The sequence below is a fragment of the Myotis yumanensis genome, unplaced genomic scaffold (assembly GCF_028538775.1).
Source record: "Myotis yumanensis isolate MYYU_CA2020_CCGP unplaced genomic scaffold, mMyoYum1.0.hap1 SCAF_8, whole genome shotgun sequence".
Classification (NCBI taxonomy): domain Eukaryota; kingdom Metazoa; phylum Chordata; class Mammalia; order Chiroptera; family Vespertilionidae; genus Myotis; species Myotis yumanensis.
In genome coordinates, this window is record NW_027223759.1 from 22,365,465 (window position 1) to 22,380,324 (window position 14,860).

The 14,860-nt window shown below is 56.0% G+C and overlaps 3 protein-coding genes across 9 annotated transcripts in view; all 3 read left to right on the plus strand.

Moving 5' to 3' along the window:
• The window catches only part of SPEG (striated muscle enriched protein kinase), a 55,762-nt gene extending 53,800 nt beyond the window's left edge, over positions 1–1,962 (plus strand). The window contains 3 exon segments of the mRNA XM_070422209.1: positions 168–243; positions 424–573; positions 904–1,962. Coding sequence (XP_070278310.1) covers positions 168–243; positions 424–573; positions 904–1,096 — 419 coding nt within the window. The 3' untranslated portion in view covers positions 1,097–1,962.
• Positions 1,963–4,362: 2,400 nt separating this feature from the next.
• SPEGNB (SPEG neighbor) lies at positions 4,363–6,301 on the plus strand. Its single transcript, XM_070423322.1, has 4 exons — positions 4,363–4,490; positions 4,825–5,132; positions 5,751–5,892; positions 6,076–6,301. The coding sequence occupies exons 1-4, from the start codon at positions 4,363–4,365 to the stop codon at positions 6,212–6,214; spliced, it is 717 nt and encodes a 238-aa protein (XP_070279423.1). The 3' UTR covers positions 6,215–6,301.
• Positions 6,302–6,857: 556 nt separating this feature from the next.
• On the plus strand, positions 6,858–14,860 carry GMPPA (GDP-mannose pyrophosphorylase A). Of its 7 annotated transcripts, none has more exons than XM_070422212.1 (14): positions 6,858–6,918; positions 7,794–7,848; positions 7,934–8,031; positions 9,374–9,477; positions 9,735–9,921; positions 10,270–10,329; positions 12,025–12,155; positions 12,800–12,814; positions 13,169–13,303; positions 13,410–13,507; positions 13,714–13,760; positions 13,954–14,046; positions 14,137–14,305; positions 14,595–14,860. In XM_070422212.1, the coding sequence occupies exons 2-14, from the start codon at positions 7,809–7,811 to the stop codon at positions 14,693–14,695; spliced, it is 1,278 nt and encodes a 425-aa protein (XP_070278313.1). In that variant the 5' UTR covers positions 6,858–6,918; positions 7,794–7,808; the 3' UTR covers positions 14,696–14,860. The 7 variants fall into 7 exon arrangements, with proteins under 7 accessions (XP_070278313.1, XP_070278312.1, XP_070278315.1 ...); XM_070422211.1 differs by having other exon boundaries at positions 6,866–6,918; positions 7,788–7,848; XM_070422215.1 differs by lacking the exon at positions 6,858–6,918 and adding an exon at positions 6,960–7,056.

The following is a 14,860-nucleotide window of genomic DNA, read 5'->3' on the forward strand; positions in this document are numbered from 1 at the left end:
TGATTCCTCAGGTGCCCACAGCTCCCCTGGAGGCCACCCCCACTTCCACCCTGCCTGCTGCTCTGGTCAGACCCACCTCAGGGTGGTGGCCTCAGGGGCCTCCCCAGCCTTTTCCTGCTTCCCTGCCACCAGGAAACTGGTTCAACTTGGCCTCTGTCTCCTGTCAGCTCCTGAGATGGTGAAGGGAGACCCCATCGGCTCCGCCACAGACATCTGGGGTGCGGGGGTGCTCACTTACATCATGTGAGTGCCCCGGACCCACCTTCCGCCCACGGTCTTCCCCCTCCCCAGCACGTGTGTACCCAGGTGCCAGTAGCCCTGTCCCTGAGTGCTGTGCCCCTGAGGACCCCCATACTAATGTCTCCCTGGACCTGTGAGTTGACTCTCTGTTCACATGTCTCAACTGAACTGTCTCCACCACAGGCTCAGTGGACACTCTCCGTTCTATGAGCCAGACCCCCAGGAAACAGAGGCTCGTATTGTGGGGGGCCGCTTTGATGCCTTCCAGTTGTACCCCAACACCTCCCAAAGCGCCACCCTCTTCTTGCGAAAGGTCCTCTCAGTACACCCCTGGTGAGTGGGCCCTACACCTGCCAACCCCCCAGTATTACCTTCTTGGCCTCGGACTGCCCTGGTCTAGCCCATGCCCTGGTCTAACGCCTCCCCTGCCCTAATAATACACTGTTGCTGCTACTACTACTAAGTGGTTGTCCTACCCACCATGTAAGACCTATGACACAAGCAGAATCACTGTCCCCATTCCAGAGACTGGGAAACTGAGAGTTGCCCAGAGTCACTCACTAGGGGTAAATCCAGGCGTGGGACTCAGATATATGGGAGGACAGAGCCCAGCCCTGCTCTAGGCTGTCCTCCAGGCTCACCATTCCTGGCTGGGCCTGGCAGGAGCCGGCCCTCTCTGCAGGACTGCCTGGCCCACCCGTGGCTGCAGGACGCTTACCTGATGAAGCTGCGCCGCCAGACGCTCACCTTCACCACCAACCGGCTCAAGGAGTTCCTGGGTGAGCAGCGGCGTCGCAGGGCCGAGGCCGCCACCCGTCACAAGGTGCTGCTCCGCTCCTACCCAGGCAGCTCCTAGTGGCTCGGACCACAGCCTGGCCCCGGGATTCCACTCGGGGCTCCCGCTGATGCTGCGGGACATTCCAGGGCCCACGCTGAACTGGGTGGACTCAGGGCTTCGGACACCACCAGCAGAAAAATCCAGCCGGGCTGTTACCTCATGGACCTGCGGGGACAGAGGCCCCGGTTTCGGGAGCTTCGGCCAATGCCACCAGGCCAGAGCCAGAGCTGGAGACTCACTGGCCAGGCTGGGTGGAGTTGGAAGCAGGAAGAAGGGCAAGAACAGAATGGGGAAGTGAGAGGAAGGAGTGGGAGACTCTAGGAAGGTTCTGGGAATGGGGGACAGTGCATCCAGGGGAAAGTAACCCAGGAGGGTGTGAGTGGCTGGAGAGGTGGAAAAGGAAGGAGCCCAGGGTATCAAGGCCATGGGCTGAGAGTGCCAGTGAAGCAGGGACAGGACATCGGACAGTGACAGGGTGCCAGAGGCAGCGTGTGAGAGAGGGCAGCAAGATAGGGGAGGGAGAGGAGAGAGGACTCAGGTGGGGATGGGATGGGCCAGCTGCCAGCATCCCATTGAAGAATTGTGGAGGGCTGGAGGCAGGAGGCAGGAGGCAGTGGTCACTCAACCCAGTGCTCGCCTGTTGCTCCAGTGAGTGCAGCTCTGGGCTCTGTGTTGGCCCAAGGATGTCCCCACTGGCCCTCCATGGCCTTTGCCCTTCTTCCCATTCATATTTATTTATTTATTGACTTTTATGAAGTTTTCCTTCCACCCAATCCTAATTGCTCATGTTGTCCTGACCATCCCCCTCCACCCAAGCCATCCAGCTGTCTGTGCAGCTGTCTGTCTGTCTGTCACAAGGGAAATAAAAATAGCAAGCAGCAGGACCTATGTGTGATCTATGGGGAGAGATGGCTGGGGAGCAAGGTGCTGTGACAGGAGTATTCCAGCCTCCTCTGGGCCAGTGAGAGCCCAGGTGTACCAGCCAGCACCTTCAGATGTCCTCCTCCCTCCCTGGCCCTCCTGGCCCCTTACCTCTCCCTTATTCCTGAGGGAAGAGAAACTTCAGTCTGCTTTTCCCTCTGATGTTTCTGGAATCCTGGCGGGACCCTGAATCCCCACCACAACCCTCTAACCACACTCTGGTGGTCCTCACCCTTTCTCACATGTTCCATCATCACACCTTGGAAGATGCCAGGCTCTGAAATGGACCGGCCCACACCTCAATCCTGGCTCAGCCTTCTTTCTGCAATGCTTCCCAGCTCTGGTCCTGGTGCCCCAAGCAGAGGGGGTTTATCATGATGCGAGCAGGTGGTGTGAAGAGCTGCACAGGAGCCCAGGACAGGCCCACCCCCCATGCTCTCAGTGTCAGACCACCAATCAGGCACCAGCTGTCCGGAGCAGCTGAGTTCTCTGGGCAGTGTGTCTGCTGTGACGATGCTACAGACGAGCATTTTCCTAGACCCCAGAGACACCCAGACTGGACCTTCTGATCCCCATGGCAAGCTGCTGTGAAGTCTGCTGGGGGTGAAGGCACCTCGACTCTGGCTGCAGTGCCACAGAATGGTTAGTGGGTTCTAGAACTGAGGTGGGGAGAGAAGGGAGCCAGTTCTCCTTGGTTCCAAAGGGACTGTCCTCCCCCCTTCACCCCTTGAAAACCCTGTTCTTGACAAAGTGACAAGAATAAAGTAGCCACCATGAGCAGAAAGCTGGTGCTGGTGCTGGTGTGTTGCTGATCTAGGTTGAGGACCCCTTGGCTGGAGCCCAAACAATGTCATCCCAGCCCAGCCTCTCTGGCTTCTCAGGACCTGAGGGAAAAGGCAATACCTATCATCATAAAAACAGCAGTTAAAGCAGCTGGAAGGGACCAGAGAGACATCTTTTAGCTCACCTGTCATTTTAGCGATGAAGATATACAGTTTGCCTGTGAGAATCTGTAATCCCCTACTCACTGCAAGTGTTTTCATATAAAAATGAGGTGCCTGAACTCATATCTTGATAAATGGTAAAATTCCTCTCCCGTCCCCCTTCTGATCTTGAACTCCCTTCGCATCTCCATTGGAAATGGCATGTGAACTGCTTGTTCCAAACCCGGAGGAGCAAAGGTAATTTATATCAGCAGAGCTGTGTCAAAATTGCTCTGATCAAAAGGTGACAGTGCTCCATACCCGGGTGGGCAGTTGCCGTAAATGGAAGCAATGCTCTGCCTGGCAGGCTGGACACCAGGCATGTCCCATCACCTCTGGTGCCCCTATACATCAGCTTTGCCCCATAATGGGCCTGGGCCCACCCAGAGTTGCTGAGTCAGTATTAGTGCCAATCTCCAGGGACAGTGCAGCCCATACCGTATCACATGGAGGAGAGTGCGTGGAGATGGGGGTGGCAGGAAGGGATGCTGTTCTTAAACATCTTTACGGTCCTCTCTAGGTTTATCTCAGTTTACCGCCAGGGGGCACAGTGCGGAAATGACAACCCTAGACTCTGGGGTGGGGGTGGGGGTAAGGCGCTTTCGGATTGGTCCGGACAGCCACGTGGCCCTCTCATAATTGGCTGGATGGACAGTTAAGTCCGCCACTTCTCTGGCTTCATTCAAGGAAACCCTCCCCCGCCACTCCCACCCCCCCTTCCCCCCCACCCCGCCAACACTTGCACCCCTTAACTTACAGTATCTCAGGAAGGGCACATTGTCCCATTGTCCAGGGACCGACTGAGTGTAAAGTTGCCCCCCACAAGGAGTTGAATCTCCTGTCGGCGTGGGGCCCGCCTGGTCCTCCCCGGAGTGGGATGGTACCCCTTGCCTTGGAAGGAGATGGGGCCTTGTCCAGCTGTCCAGCTGTCCAGGCGCTGACGCCCGGTGCACCCCAGAGCCGCTCGAGTTTCCCCCCACCCCACCCCCCTAGGCCTATTCTAGCGACTGAGCCAGCATCGCAGGCATCCTCGGGCTAAATAAGGAGCCTGCTTGGGTCAAGGGGCGGGAGCTGGGGTCCCGGGGGGCTTGGGGCAACCACGCCAAACAAGGCAAGGAGGGGAGCGATGTATAAAACCAGGGCCCAGGGCTGAGCACCTGCCCGCGCCCCTACTGTGCCATCGGAAGGGCTTCGCACCGCCTGCTGCCCACCTAGTTCACTCAGGTCCCGAAGTCGACGCCCCCACCCCCACGGTGAGTCTGATCCTCAGACCAGCTCTAGCCACTTCCATCCCGGGGAGTTTTGAATCCGAAGGGCAAAGGCTGAAGGTCGCAGTCTCTGTGTCAGCCTAGACCCCAGTGTCTGTTTTCCGCTGCCCAGATGTCCAAAGCGGCTCCCGCCAAAAAGCCGGGGGCTACGGCCCCGCCTCCGGGATGTAGCCTGGACATCAACGACCCCCAGGTCCAGAAAGCGGCCATTCGTATCCAGGCCTCTTACCGGGGCCACAGGTGAGGGGTAGCCCTAGCGCCTCTGAGGGAAGGGAACTGAAACTGCAGAATCCGCATTCCGCATTGGGGAAGGGCGGTCCTGAGCACAGGGCCAGGACTGCTAAGGCCACTGGGTTTAGGGGAGAGCAGTTGCTGAGGTGTGGCAGGAGACCGACAAGAGCAGGTCATTTCATCGGGGTAATGATTCAGGAGCGGCCCCTCCCCCGCACCTCCCTGTGCTTACGGGTCTAGTCGGCCGAGGGGGCGGGCAGGGGACTGTGTGCGGGCGGACAGGGCTGCGGGAGGGTGCGAACGGTGTCTGGGAGCTCTGGGCCCTGCCCCTGCCCGCGAGCAGGTCCCGGAAGGAGCTGCGGGAGACCGGGCCGCCGCGCGTGCTGGAACCGCTGAAGGACGTGGTGCTGATCGAGGGCAGCGCGGCCAAGCTGACTTGCCGCATTTCGGCTTTCCCGGACCCATTCATCCGCTGGAGCAAGGACGGCAAGGAGCTGCGCGACGGGCCCAAGTATCGCTACATCTTCGAGGACCCTGACGTAGTCGCGTTGGTGGTGCGCGATGGCGAGCTGGCGGACCTAGGCCAGTACAGCATCAACGTAACCAACCCCTTCGGCCAGTGCTCCGACTCGGCGCGCATCCTCGTGGAAGGTGGGCGCGCCCCGCGTGCAATGCTGCGGAGCAGAGCAGCATCGCTGCCTGCAGCCGGGTTCAGCCGCGCGTTTATCCTCGGGCCTAGCTGAGTCCGGATGGGGATGTGGCCAGCCCAGCCCCTGGCACAGCCTGAGGCACAGAGTAGGGCGCAGAGCCGCACGGCCTGTGTAGTCTTTTCTACCTCGGGATCCCATCCCACCCAGGCTAACAAGTCCGGTATGGGTTTCAACCACTCGACTTCAGAGCGCCAAGGGCGCAGCGATCCAGAGGCAGAGCTAGGGTTAGAGAGAGCCCTGATCTTCTGGCTCCCAACCCAGGGCAATCTCCACTATCCAGAGCTGTCTCCAAGGCACCCCGAGAGGTGTGAGCATTCCTGGGCTTTCACCCATAGTATCTCTTCTCATCCTCCATTCAACCCTACGAAGTAGGAGGGGCAGGGGTTAATCTCGTTCAACAGCTGAGTCGCTGAAGCCCCGAGAGGCTAAAGACGTGCCCAAGGTCACGCTGAGAGTTCAAATCCATCTCGTATTTAGGGCCGGGTAATAGTTGGGAGGGTGATGCCCCGCCTCACCTTTAGGTCCCTGACTGGGTCGCATTCCCTTCCCCTGTCTCTAGTCCCGGCGAAAATTCAAAAGGGACCGGATAACACTAAGGCGCGCAAAGGCACCACCGTGACGCTGACTGCGGCGATCATGGGCGAGCCTGCGCCCAACGTGGGCTGGACCAAGGACGGCAAGGACATCGAGGAGGATGACAGGCGAGGGCGGGGAGCGGCTGCAAAGGCAGGGCCTGGCGCTGGAGCCTGGGCCGGATGGGGCCCAGAAAACCCGCGGGAGTGGGACGAGGGAGGGGAACTGGGAGGCAAAGAACAGCGCTGGCTAAGAAGCCGGGCCCGGGCAGCCCGTAAACTGACACGCGGCCCCGCCCCCTTCCCCCGCAGGGTTTACTTCGAGATCGGCAGCACCAACACAACGCTGACCATCCGCCGGGCCACCCCCCAGGACAGCGGCAAGTACGAGGTGTACGTGGAGAACAGCCTGGGCATGGACCAGAGCTTCGCTCGCGTGGACGTGGCCTGAAAGGGACCCGCGGAACTTTCGCTCTGTCTCCACGCCTTGGGGTGGGTGGGACTAACAACCCCCTTCTTCTTGCTTAATAAAGCTGCTCTCTCGGATCCTCCGCGTCTGTTCTCTTCTTATGAGTCGCCATTTCCACTCCCCGGTACCCACACACCGAAGTCACAGTGTTGGGGGCAGAGGGAAGTTTGGAGAGTGCCTAGTCCAGTGCCTGTATTTACAGACAGTAAATCTGAGCGAGATCGCTTCTCTCACGGTAGGAAGCTGCTTCACTGCCCAGCAGGAGGGCAGAGGCGTCTACGACTCCTTCTTTTGTAACCTTCAAGCCTCACCCTTTCGTGGGGGATTTGCGCGCTGCCCACGTCCGTTTCAAGGGTGACCACACCCCACTCTCCTCTGCAGGCTCGCTTCCCCTGTGACCTACTTTCTCTACTTGAACTACTACCCCCGGGCCCATTCCCAGACGGCTGGTGATCCTAATCCAGGCTCCCGCCTCCGCTTCTCATTTCGACCCTCCCCTTCAATCCCTTGGCCACGCCTCCTTGTTCTCCCACAAGTTCCACCCCTTTCTCAGTGGGAACGAGGGAGGAACTTCAGAACTACAATTCCCGGCAGACCCTGCGAAGTTCTCGCGAGTGGCGAGAAGACACGTGCGCGGAAGGAGCCAGCAGTAGCGGGCGGCAGAGCTGGCGGAAAGGGGACTGGGGGTAAAGAGATCCGATGGAGGGGTGGCGGAAGGGGGAGAGGGCGGGGCACGGCCCCTAGACGAAGGGCGGCGCGGAGGTCCGGGCTGGCTCTCCGCACGTCGGTTGCAGTCCTGGTCCCACAAGCCCTGGATACTCGAGGTTAGGGTTTATTAGTTAGTTGTGGGGTTCAGAGGGTCAGCAATCAGTCCTCCGAACCCAAAGATTCAGCACTTGTCAGTCTTGGGACACAGGCGATTGGCATATTGTGTTTGGGATGCTAAGGGAACCTGTCTTTTTTGATTCAGGGATCATCACCCTAGAGGTTAATTTTAGGATTTAGGTTCAGCATAGAAAGGGTTTTTGCCAGGGGTTGGAGTTGTCAAATGTAGATCAGTGTTAGTTTAATATTTAAAGTGGACTCTTAGGACTGTCGTGAAGTATGTGGGGCTCACTCGGGATTTGAGGTTCAATATCAGGATTCACTGTTGGGATGCAGGGCTTAACATCTAGAGTGGGGATGGGCCAATTTGGGAATCCGTGGTTTGGGGGTTTGGTTTTTGAAGGTTTGGGGTGTGAGAGGGAGGTCTATTGCTGAGCTTCGGAGTTTGCTGAGCTTTCAGCCAGAAGGAAGTCTGTTAGGGATCAGATTGCGGGGTGTGGATTTCAGAATTTGGGAGGAATCACTGTGAGGTTTGAAGGCTGGCTGGATTTGGGTTGGGATTTGAGATGTGTGAGATGTGTGAGGTGGGGTGCCCAGGGAGGGACTAGATTGAATTTATATCCTGGGAGGGCTCAGTGTTGCTATTTTGGGTTTAGGGTTGGTTGGGGTATGAGTGGGGTTCCAGGATTGGGGTGTGAGATCTGAGCCTAACTTTTCTTTGCTATTTGAGGTTTAGGTCGCAATTGCCATCATGCTTAAAGCTGTGATCCTGATTGGAGGCCCTCAAAAGGGTGAGGAGCCAGGGGAATGTCGGGAGGCGGTTGAGCTGGAGTGGTTGGGAAGCAGAAAACAAAAATATGCTTCTCTCTCTCTCAGGGACTCGCTTCAGGCCTTTGTCTTTTGAGGTGCCCAAACCCCTGTTTCCAGTGGCAGGGGTCCCTATGATCCAGCACCACATTGAGGCCTGTGCCCAGGTAATCCTGTAGGCTCCCCCCTCCCACCTCCATTCATCTCCTTCATGCTGTATTTCCCCCTTTACCAACCATGACCTCTTCCCACCAGGCATAACTCCAGGGACCACCATTTACAAATGACATTATGAATCATCTCTCTCCCCCATCACCACACCACCAGTTGCGCAATGCAGTTGTCATGCGTCTTCTCCTAATCTAGCTTCTTGTCTGGCTTCTTCTTGCTCATATTTCACTCCTATGGAATGTGAGATTAGGCAGGAATCTTAGAGGCAACTTAAAGCCGTACGTAGCATGAGAAACCTTAATGATAACAAAGCACAGAATCATACTACTCTTGCTCACTATGGAGCTAATTCCTGTATTGCTTTTGGTATTGGGACTGGCAAGGTTGATTTGAGTCCAGTCTCTGCCTGCTAAAAGGAACTGAGCAAATTTCTCAGCCGTAGTTTCCTTATTTGTAAAGCGGGGCTGATTAGACCTACTTTGTGGGGTTGCAAAGCTTAGAGATGATGTTTGTAAAGTAATTAGTACAATCTAGACCAGGGGTGGGCAAACTTTTTGACTCGAGGACCACAATGGGTTCTTAAACTGGACCGGAGGGCCGGAACAAAAGCATGGATGGAGTGTTTGTGTGAACTAATATAAATTCAAAGTAAACATCATTACATAAAAGGGTATGGTCTTTTTTTTTTTTTTTTTAGTTTTATTCATTTCAAACGGGCCGGATCCGGCCCACGGGCCGTAGTTTGCCCACGGCTGATGTAGACACTTGATAAATGGTATCCTTAACCTCAAGCTGATCTTAAGCTCAGATTGACAGATAATAAATATGAGGGAAATGAATGGATTATCCTGTAATGCAACTTGATAGGCAAAATCTTTCCTAGGGTGAACCCCACTTCAGATTGGGGGTGGGGGGAATAATCTATAATAATAAAAGCATAATATGCTAATTAGACTGGATGTCCTTCCAGACAACCTTCTGGATGAAGCCGGGGCTGTGAGGGAAGCCCGGGTCCCAGGTGCCAGAGGGAAGGTGGTGATGGCAGCCGGAGGAAGGAAGGCCTACTCTTGCACAAATTTCGTGCATTGGGCCTCTAGTAGAATAATAAAGGATTAAAGGACTCTAACTTTGAGAGTCTTTTAATTAAGGGAAATAGACTCTAACTTCGTCATTGTCCAGAGGAGAAATCTGACCAGCATGGTAAAATGAATGCCCAAGGCCACAGTTGAGACTGAACGCGTGGTTTCTGGATTTTGGGCCAGGACCAGGGATTTCTCCCTCCCATAATTCCCTCCTATCAGATGCTGTTCTTCTCTCAACCTCTTCCCTTGATCTCAGGTCCCTGGGATGCAGGAGATTCTGCTCATTGGCTTCTACCAACCTGACGAGCCACTTACCCGGTTCCTAGAAGCTGCACAACAAGAGTTTAACCTTCCAGTCAGGTCAGGTGTTTGTGCGCATGTGCTGTGTAGGGGTGGGGGAGCAGTGCCCTAAGCATCTGAGTTCTCAGGAGTAGGTTGAGCCAGCATGGCCAGAAGTCACCCTCACACACTAGTAGGTTTCTGAATTCCTGTATATATTGAGTTTCTCTGTGGGCCTTAGGCAGGCATATCCTGGGAACAGGAGGGGTCAGTGCCCAGGTTCGTGGTATCTGACTCCTCTGATCTCACTGAGCTGGCTCTCGGGTCCCTGGGGACAGGTACCTGCAGGAATTTGCGCCTCTGGGCACAGGAGGTGGTCTCTACCACTTCCGGGATCAGATCCTGGCTGGGGACCCTGAGGCCTTCTTCGTGCTCAACGCTGATGTTTGCTCTGACTTCCCCTTGAGCGCGATGTTGGCTGCCCACAGACACCAGCCTCACCCTTTCTTGCTCCTGGGCACCACGGTGAGGGGGGCTGGAGGGTGTCAATGGGGTGATCCAGAGAGGTTCCTGGGATGCAGGGTGTTGGGGAGGCAGGGCCAGAACAGGGAGTTGGAGTGGGAATGCAGGTCAGGAGGGGTAGGTGCTAGAAACCCCAGCAGTAATGGAGGTGGTGGTGGAGAGAGACCTTGAGCCCTTTAGCTGCTCAGAAGTAGAGGGGGGAGGGCAGCTGTCAGTTGTCACCCCATCTGAAGGCTTGTCAGTGGCACAGCTATGTGCCAGGTGCTATAGGAGAGGGAAAGCACGAGAGAGAAAACAGACCTTGCTGCCCTGGAGCAGGCAGGTCACTGCCTCGGTGTGTCTGTCTTTCAGGCTAACAGGACACAGTCCCTCAACTATGGCTGCATCGTAGAGAATCCACAGACGCACGAGGTAAGAGCAGAGAGGAGGCTGGCTGGGTGCCTATTCTGTGTATCATCGTTCTCCCACTCTTCAGCCTCTAGAGCAGCAGTTCTCAACCTGTGGGTCTCGACCCCTTTGGGGGTCGAACGACCCTTTCACAGGGGTCGCCTAAGACCATCGGAAAACATATATAATTACATATTGTTTTTGTGATTAATCACTATGCTTTAATTATGTTCAATTTGTAACAATGAAGATACATCCTACATATCAGATATTTACATTACAATTCATAACAATAGCAAAATTACAGTTATGAGGTAGCAACGAAAATAATTTTATGGTCGGGGGTCACCACAACATGAAGAACTGTATTAAAGGGTCATGGCATTAGGAAGGTTGAGAACCACTGCTCTAGAGAATGCTGGAATGCTATGGGGTGGGCCCCAATCTTGTCCAACAGGTGTGGCACACCCTCAGTTGTTCCCTTCTATCTCTTTAAGAAAGATTAGGAAGAGGTCATAGATAAATGCCATGGGTGTGGTGCTCCAATAGATATATGCATAGGTTGCTATGGCAACACAAAAGGGCTCCTACCCAGCCTATCTGGGTGGGGGTGGGGAGGGCTCCCTGGAGGAGGTGTGGTCTGAACTGAGTTAAATTTGGCAGCATGAAGGAGACAGGAAGGCATTGCAGGTAGAGGGAACAATATATGCAAAGACATGGAGGCAGGAAACAGCATAGTGCCTCCAGAATTATGGAGGTGGGAGCATAATTAGTAAGGCGGGGGTGGGGCTGGAGATCTCTGTCCCTATCTCTGAAACTCTCTGGAGCCTCACTGACTTTCATACACCCCTTTTGTCTATTCAAGTTTTAGTATTAAAAATACATATGTGAATACATTATATATATACTAGAGGCCCAGTGCATGAAATTCATGCACTGGGGGTAGGGTATCCCTCAGCCCGGCCTGTGCCCTCTCACAGTCCAGGAGCCCTCGGGATATCCGACTGACAGCTTAAGCTGTCATCTCCAGCCATGACCCCAGCTTCTAGCTGAGCACACTGACCACCAGGGGGCAGCTCCTGTGTTAAGTGTCTGCCCCCTGGTGGTCAGTGTATGTCATAGCGACCGATCATTCTGCTGTTTGGTTGATTTGCATATTAGCCTTTTATTATATAGGATATTTACACACGCACAGAGTTTTGTGTTAGGCACTAACTAGGTGTGAAAGAAACAGCCAGAAAGACACAACCCTGCCTCTCAGGAGCCCTCAGTCTGGGGGAGACATCAAAAACCAACCATTGCAGAGGACACAAGTGCCACTATGGGTGGGTGAGATGTGGCCAGAGAACAGGAGTGCCCAGAGCTGAGAAGCTGACTCTGGGACAGACAAGAGTGTACTTAGAGAGGGAGTGACGATGTCAACTGGGTTTTTGAAATCAAAGTCTTCCAGACGAAGAGTTGGTTAAGGGCATTCCGAAAGGCACCGGCATGCGTGGCATGGAGTTGTGTCCTGGAACCGCTGGGAGGTGGGGAGGATCTGGAGGGAGAAGGCAGACAGTTCGGACTTATCTTGAAGGTGGAGTTGAAGGGCAGTGACAAGATATGCTCTGCATTTTAGGAAGACTCCCGTGGCAACAGGAGGACCTGGCCATTTGGAGGGTCTTAGGGGATGGTGGCCGTGGCCCCTCCTCTGCTGACCCCAGCCTGCTCTGTCCTCAGGTTCTGCACTATGTGGAGAAACCCAGCACGTTTGTTAGTGACATCATCAACTGCGGCATCTACCTCTTTTCCCCGGAAGCCCTGAAGCCCCTTCGGGATGTCTTCCAGCGTAATCAGCAGAATGGGCGACTGTGAGGCAGACCCCATGGCCCTGTAACCTCAAGTACCCTGAGTCACAGCCCCCCTGCCCCAGTCTCTGCTGGCTCCATCTCAGCCAGCTCATCTTCCTCCTCCCTTCCCCCTTCCACTTGTCATCTCCAGCCAAGCCTCTCCAGTTCCTCCCCTTCTAACCTCATTCTGTCCCTCTTCCTTATCCATCCCAGTTCCTCCTCTGTCACCACCTGCCCACTCCCCTTCTGGTCCATTTCTCTCAAGCCCTGAGTGTCCCAGAGATGTCTTTCAGAACAGACGGTAACACACACACTTGGGCGCACATATGTTTGGGTGCAGGCATGCGTGTGTGCACGTGCGCGCGCACACACACACACACTCTCAGGCTGAGGAGGCTCCCTTTGGAGTATAGTACCCCAAAGGGAGCTGTGCTCACCACAAACCACAATCCCAGGGTGGTCTTCCTAGGCCTGGGAACGGTTCCCTTCTCTGGCTCCCCTGCCTTCATTCCCTCTCATGCCTCATTCCCTCATAGCCATCTTTTCACTCCCACTCTTATCTCTGCTTCTCTCTCCATCTCTCCTGGCCTCTTTGTTTCTGCTGAACTGGCATCTCTACCATCTCTCTCTCCCTCTTTTTCTGTGACTGTCTCTGCCCTCACCAGCTGCCTTCCTCTGGGGTGAGTCTGTCTGTGTTTCATTCCATCCAGTGAGAGGGAGGGACCGGAGGTGGGGTTTAGAGGGGTGGGTGGGAGGAGGATGGGATAATTGGGGGAAGCCAAGTCTGGTTGAACTCCTTCTGGACATGGGGCAGGATGGGCAGCAGGTCTATGCCTGGGGCTCCCCTGGGATAATCTCCAGCTGGGAGAGTGAGGGGCTGAGTGGTAGGTGAGCCTCCTGGGATGTGAGCATCCTTAGGAGAGGCCTTGCAAGGTAATGGGGTGCCCTCTGATTCCCCTTCCTGAGAGACTGTATTGGCCACCCAGTTGGGCTCAGTTGGGGAACTGATGTCAGCATCCTGTCCCCTCTACCAGGGAGGACTCTTCAGGCCTGTGGCGGGGGGCAGGCACCATCCGCCTGGAGCAGGACGTGTTCTCAGCCCTGGCTGGGCAGGGCCAGATCTACGTGCACCTTAATGACGGTATCTGGAGCCAGATCAAGTCTGCAGGGTATGGGAGAGGCCTCTGATGGGGTGTCTGGGGGTTGAGACTTCAGGACGGTGGGCACAGGCCCTGCTGGCCCCTGAGCCCCTGCTCTACTTTTGTGGCCCCCCAGCTCAGCCCTCTATGCCTCCCGCCTCTATCTGGGTCAGTACCAGTTCACTCACCCCGAACGCCTGGCCAAGCACAGCCCAGGCGGGCCGCGGATCCGAGGTACCCATCCTGCCACGATTCCTGAGCTCTGCCCTTCCCTCTCCCCTTCCCCCTGCCCCCCCCCCCCCCGCCCCCACTCCCCATCCCTCTACCCTCAGAGCTTTGACTCTGGACTTCAGACCCAGAGGTGAAATCTGAATCCCTGCCCTCCCTGAACCAGATATGGTCTGGGGCATTTGCCTCCAGGTCCTCTCTTCTGCTTCTAGGAAATGTTTATATCCACCCAACGGCTAAGGTGGCCCCATCAGCTGTGGTAAGCAGTGGCCCAGCCCAGGGAGGAAGGTGGGTGGGGCAGGGCGAGTATCTCCAGAGCTTGGAGTACAGGTCTCTTAGGTTTGTCACAGCCTGGCATATGGCCTCAAGTAGGTTCCTTCCCCCTTATGAGCGGGTTGGATTTGGGGTCCTCCAAGCCCCCCAGGGCTTATGGTATATGTTCCTCTCCACAGCTGGGCCCCAACGTCTCCATTGGGGAGGGGGTGACTGTGGGCGAGGGCGTGCGCCTCCGAGAGAGCATTGTCCTCCATGGAGCCACGCTGCAGGTAGGCACCTCGGCATGTGCCCCAAGAAGCTGGGGAGAGGGGGTACTCCACGGGCTCTGCCCCCTCACTTCACACCGTTCTGTTTGGCAGGAGCACACGTGTGTGCTGCACAGCATTGTGGGCTGGGGGAGCACTGTGGGGCGCTGGGCCCGCGTGGAGGGTACCCCCAATGACCCCAATCCCAACGACCCCCGGGCCCACATGGACAGTGAGAGCCTCTTCAAGGATGGGAAGCTGCTGCCTGCCATCACCATCCTGGGTATGGCTTCCCAGGGGACTCAGGGCCGTGAGAAACCACCACAGGTGATAGGTGGGCTCTATGGGGAGAATCTGTGCTTGTGTGAGGGTGTGTGTGTGTGTATTTTCCGTTAGCAAACATTTACCAAGTGCCTGCTGTGTGCCAGGCCCTGTGTGAGTCACTGGGGGCATGGGGCCAGGGCACAGATGGGCAGGGAGGGATCCCCCCTAATGGCAGTGGCCCCCCCAGCTCCTTGCCCCTGGATTCCTCTCCCCATGGCCTCCTCCTGGTGCCCTCGTCCACACTGCAGGCTGCCGCGTCCGGATCCCTGCTGAGGTGCTCATCCTGAACTCGATTGTTCTGCCACACAAGGAGCTGAGCCGAAGCTTTACCAACCAGATCATCCTCTGAAGGGGGCCGCCGAAGGCCCCCCAACTCCTACCCCTCCAGCCTCTGTCCAGAATGGACCTGGGGAAGCCGGGCAGAATCTTCACACACTGGGAGCAGCGTGGGTGGGTGGGTGGAGGACTCGGCCGCCCTCTCCGTTGCTCCCTAATAAACCCCATGAACCTTGGA

Bases quoted from the DNA above. Each gene is read 5' to 3' on its own strand.
- SPEGNB (XM_070423322.1), top strand. From the start codon at position 4,363: ATGTCCAAAGCGGCTCCCGCCAAAAAGCCGGGGGCTACGGCCCCGCCT. The intron at 4,491-4,824 runs GTGAGGGGTAGC...GCCCGCGAGCAG, and splicing joins GCCTCTTACCGGGGCCACAG to GTCCCGGAAGGAGCTGCGGG. The intron at 5,133-5,750 runs GTGGGCGCGCCC...CCCTGTCTCTAG, and splicing joins GGCGCGCATCCTCGTGGAAG to TCCCGGCGAAAATTCAAAAG.
- GMPPA (XM_070422212.1), top strand. From the start codon at position 7,809: ATGCTTAAAGCTGTGATCCTGATTGGAGGCCCTCAAAAGG. The intron at 10,330-12,024 runs GTAAGAGCAGAG...CTCTGTCCTCAG, and splicing joins AGAATCCACAGACGCACGAG to GTTCTGCACTATGTGGAGAA. The intron at 14,306-14,594 runs GTATGGCTTCCC...TCCACACTGCAG, and splicing joins GCCTGCCATCACCATCCTGG to GCTGCCGCGTCCGGATCCCT.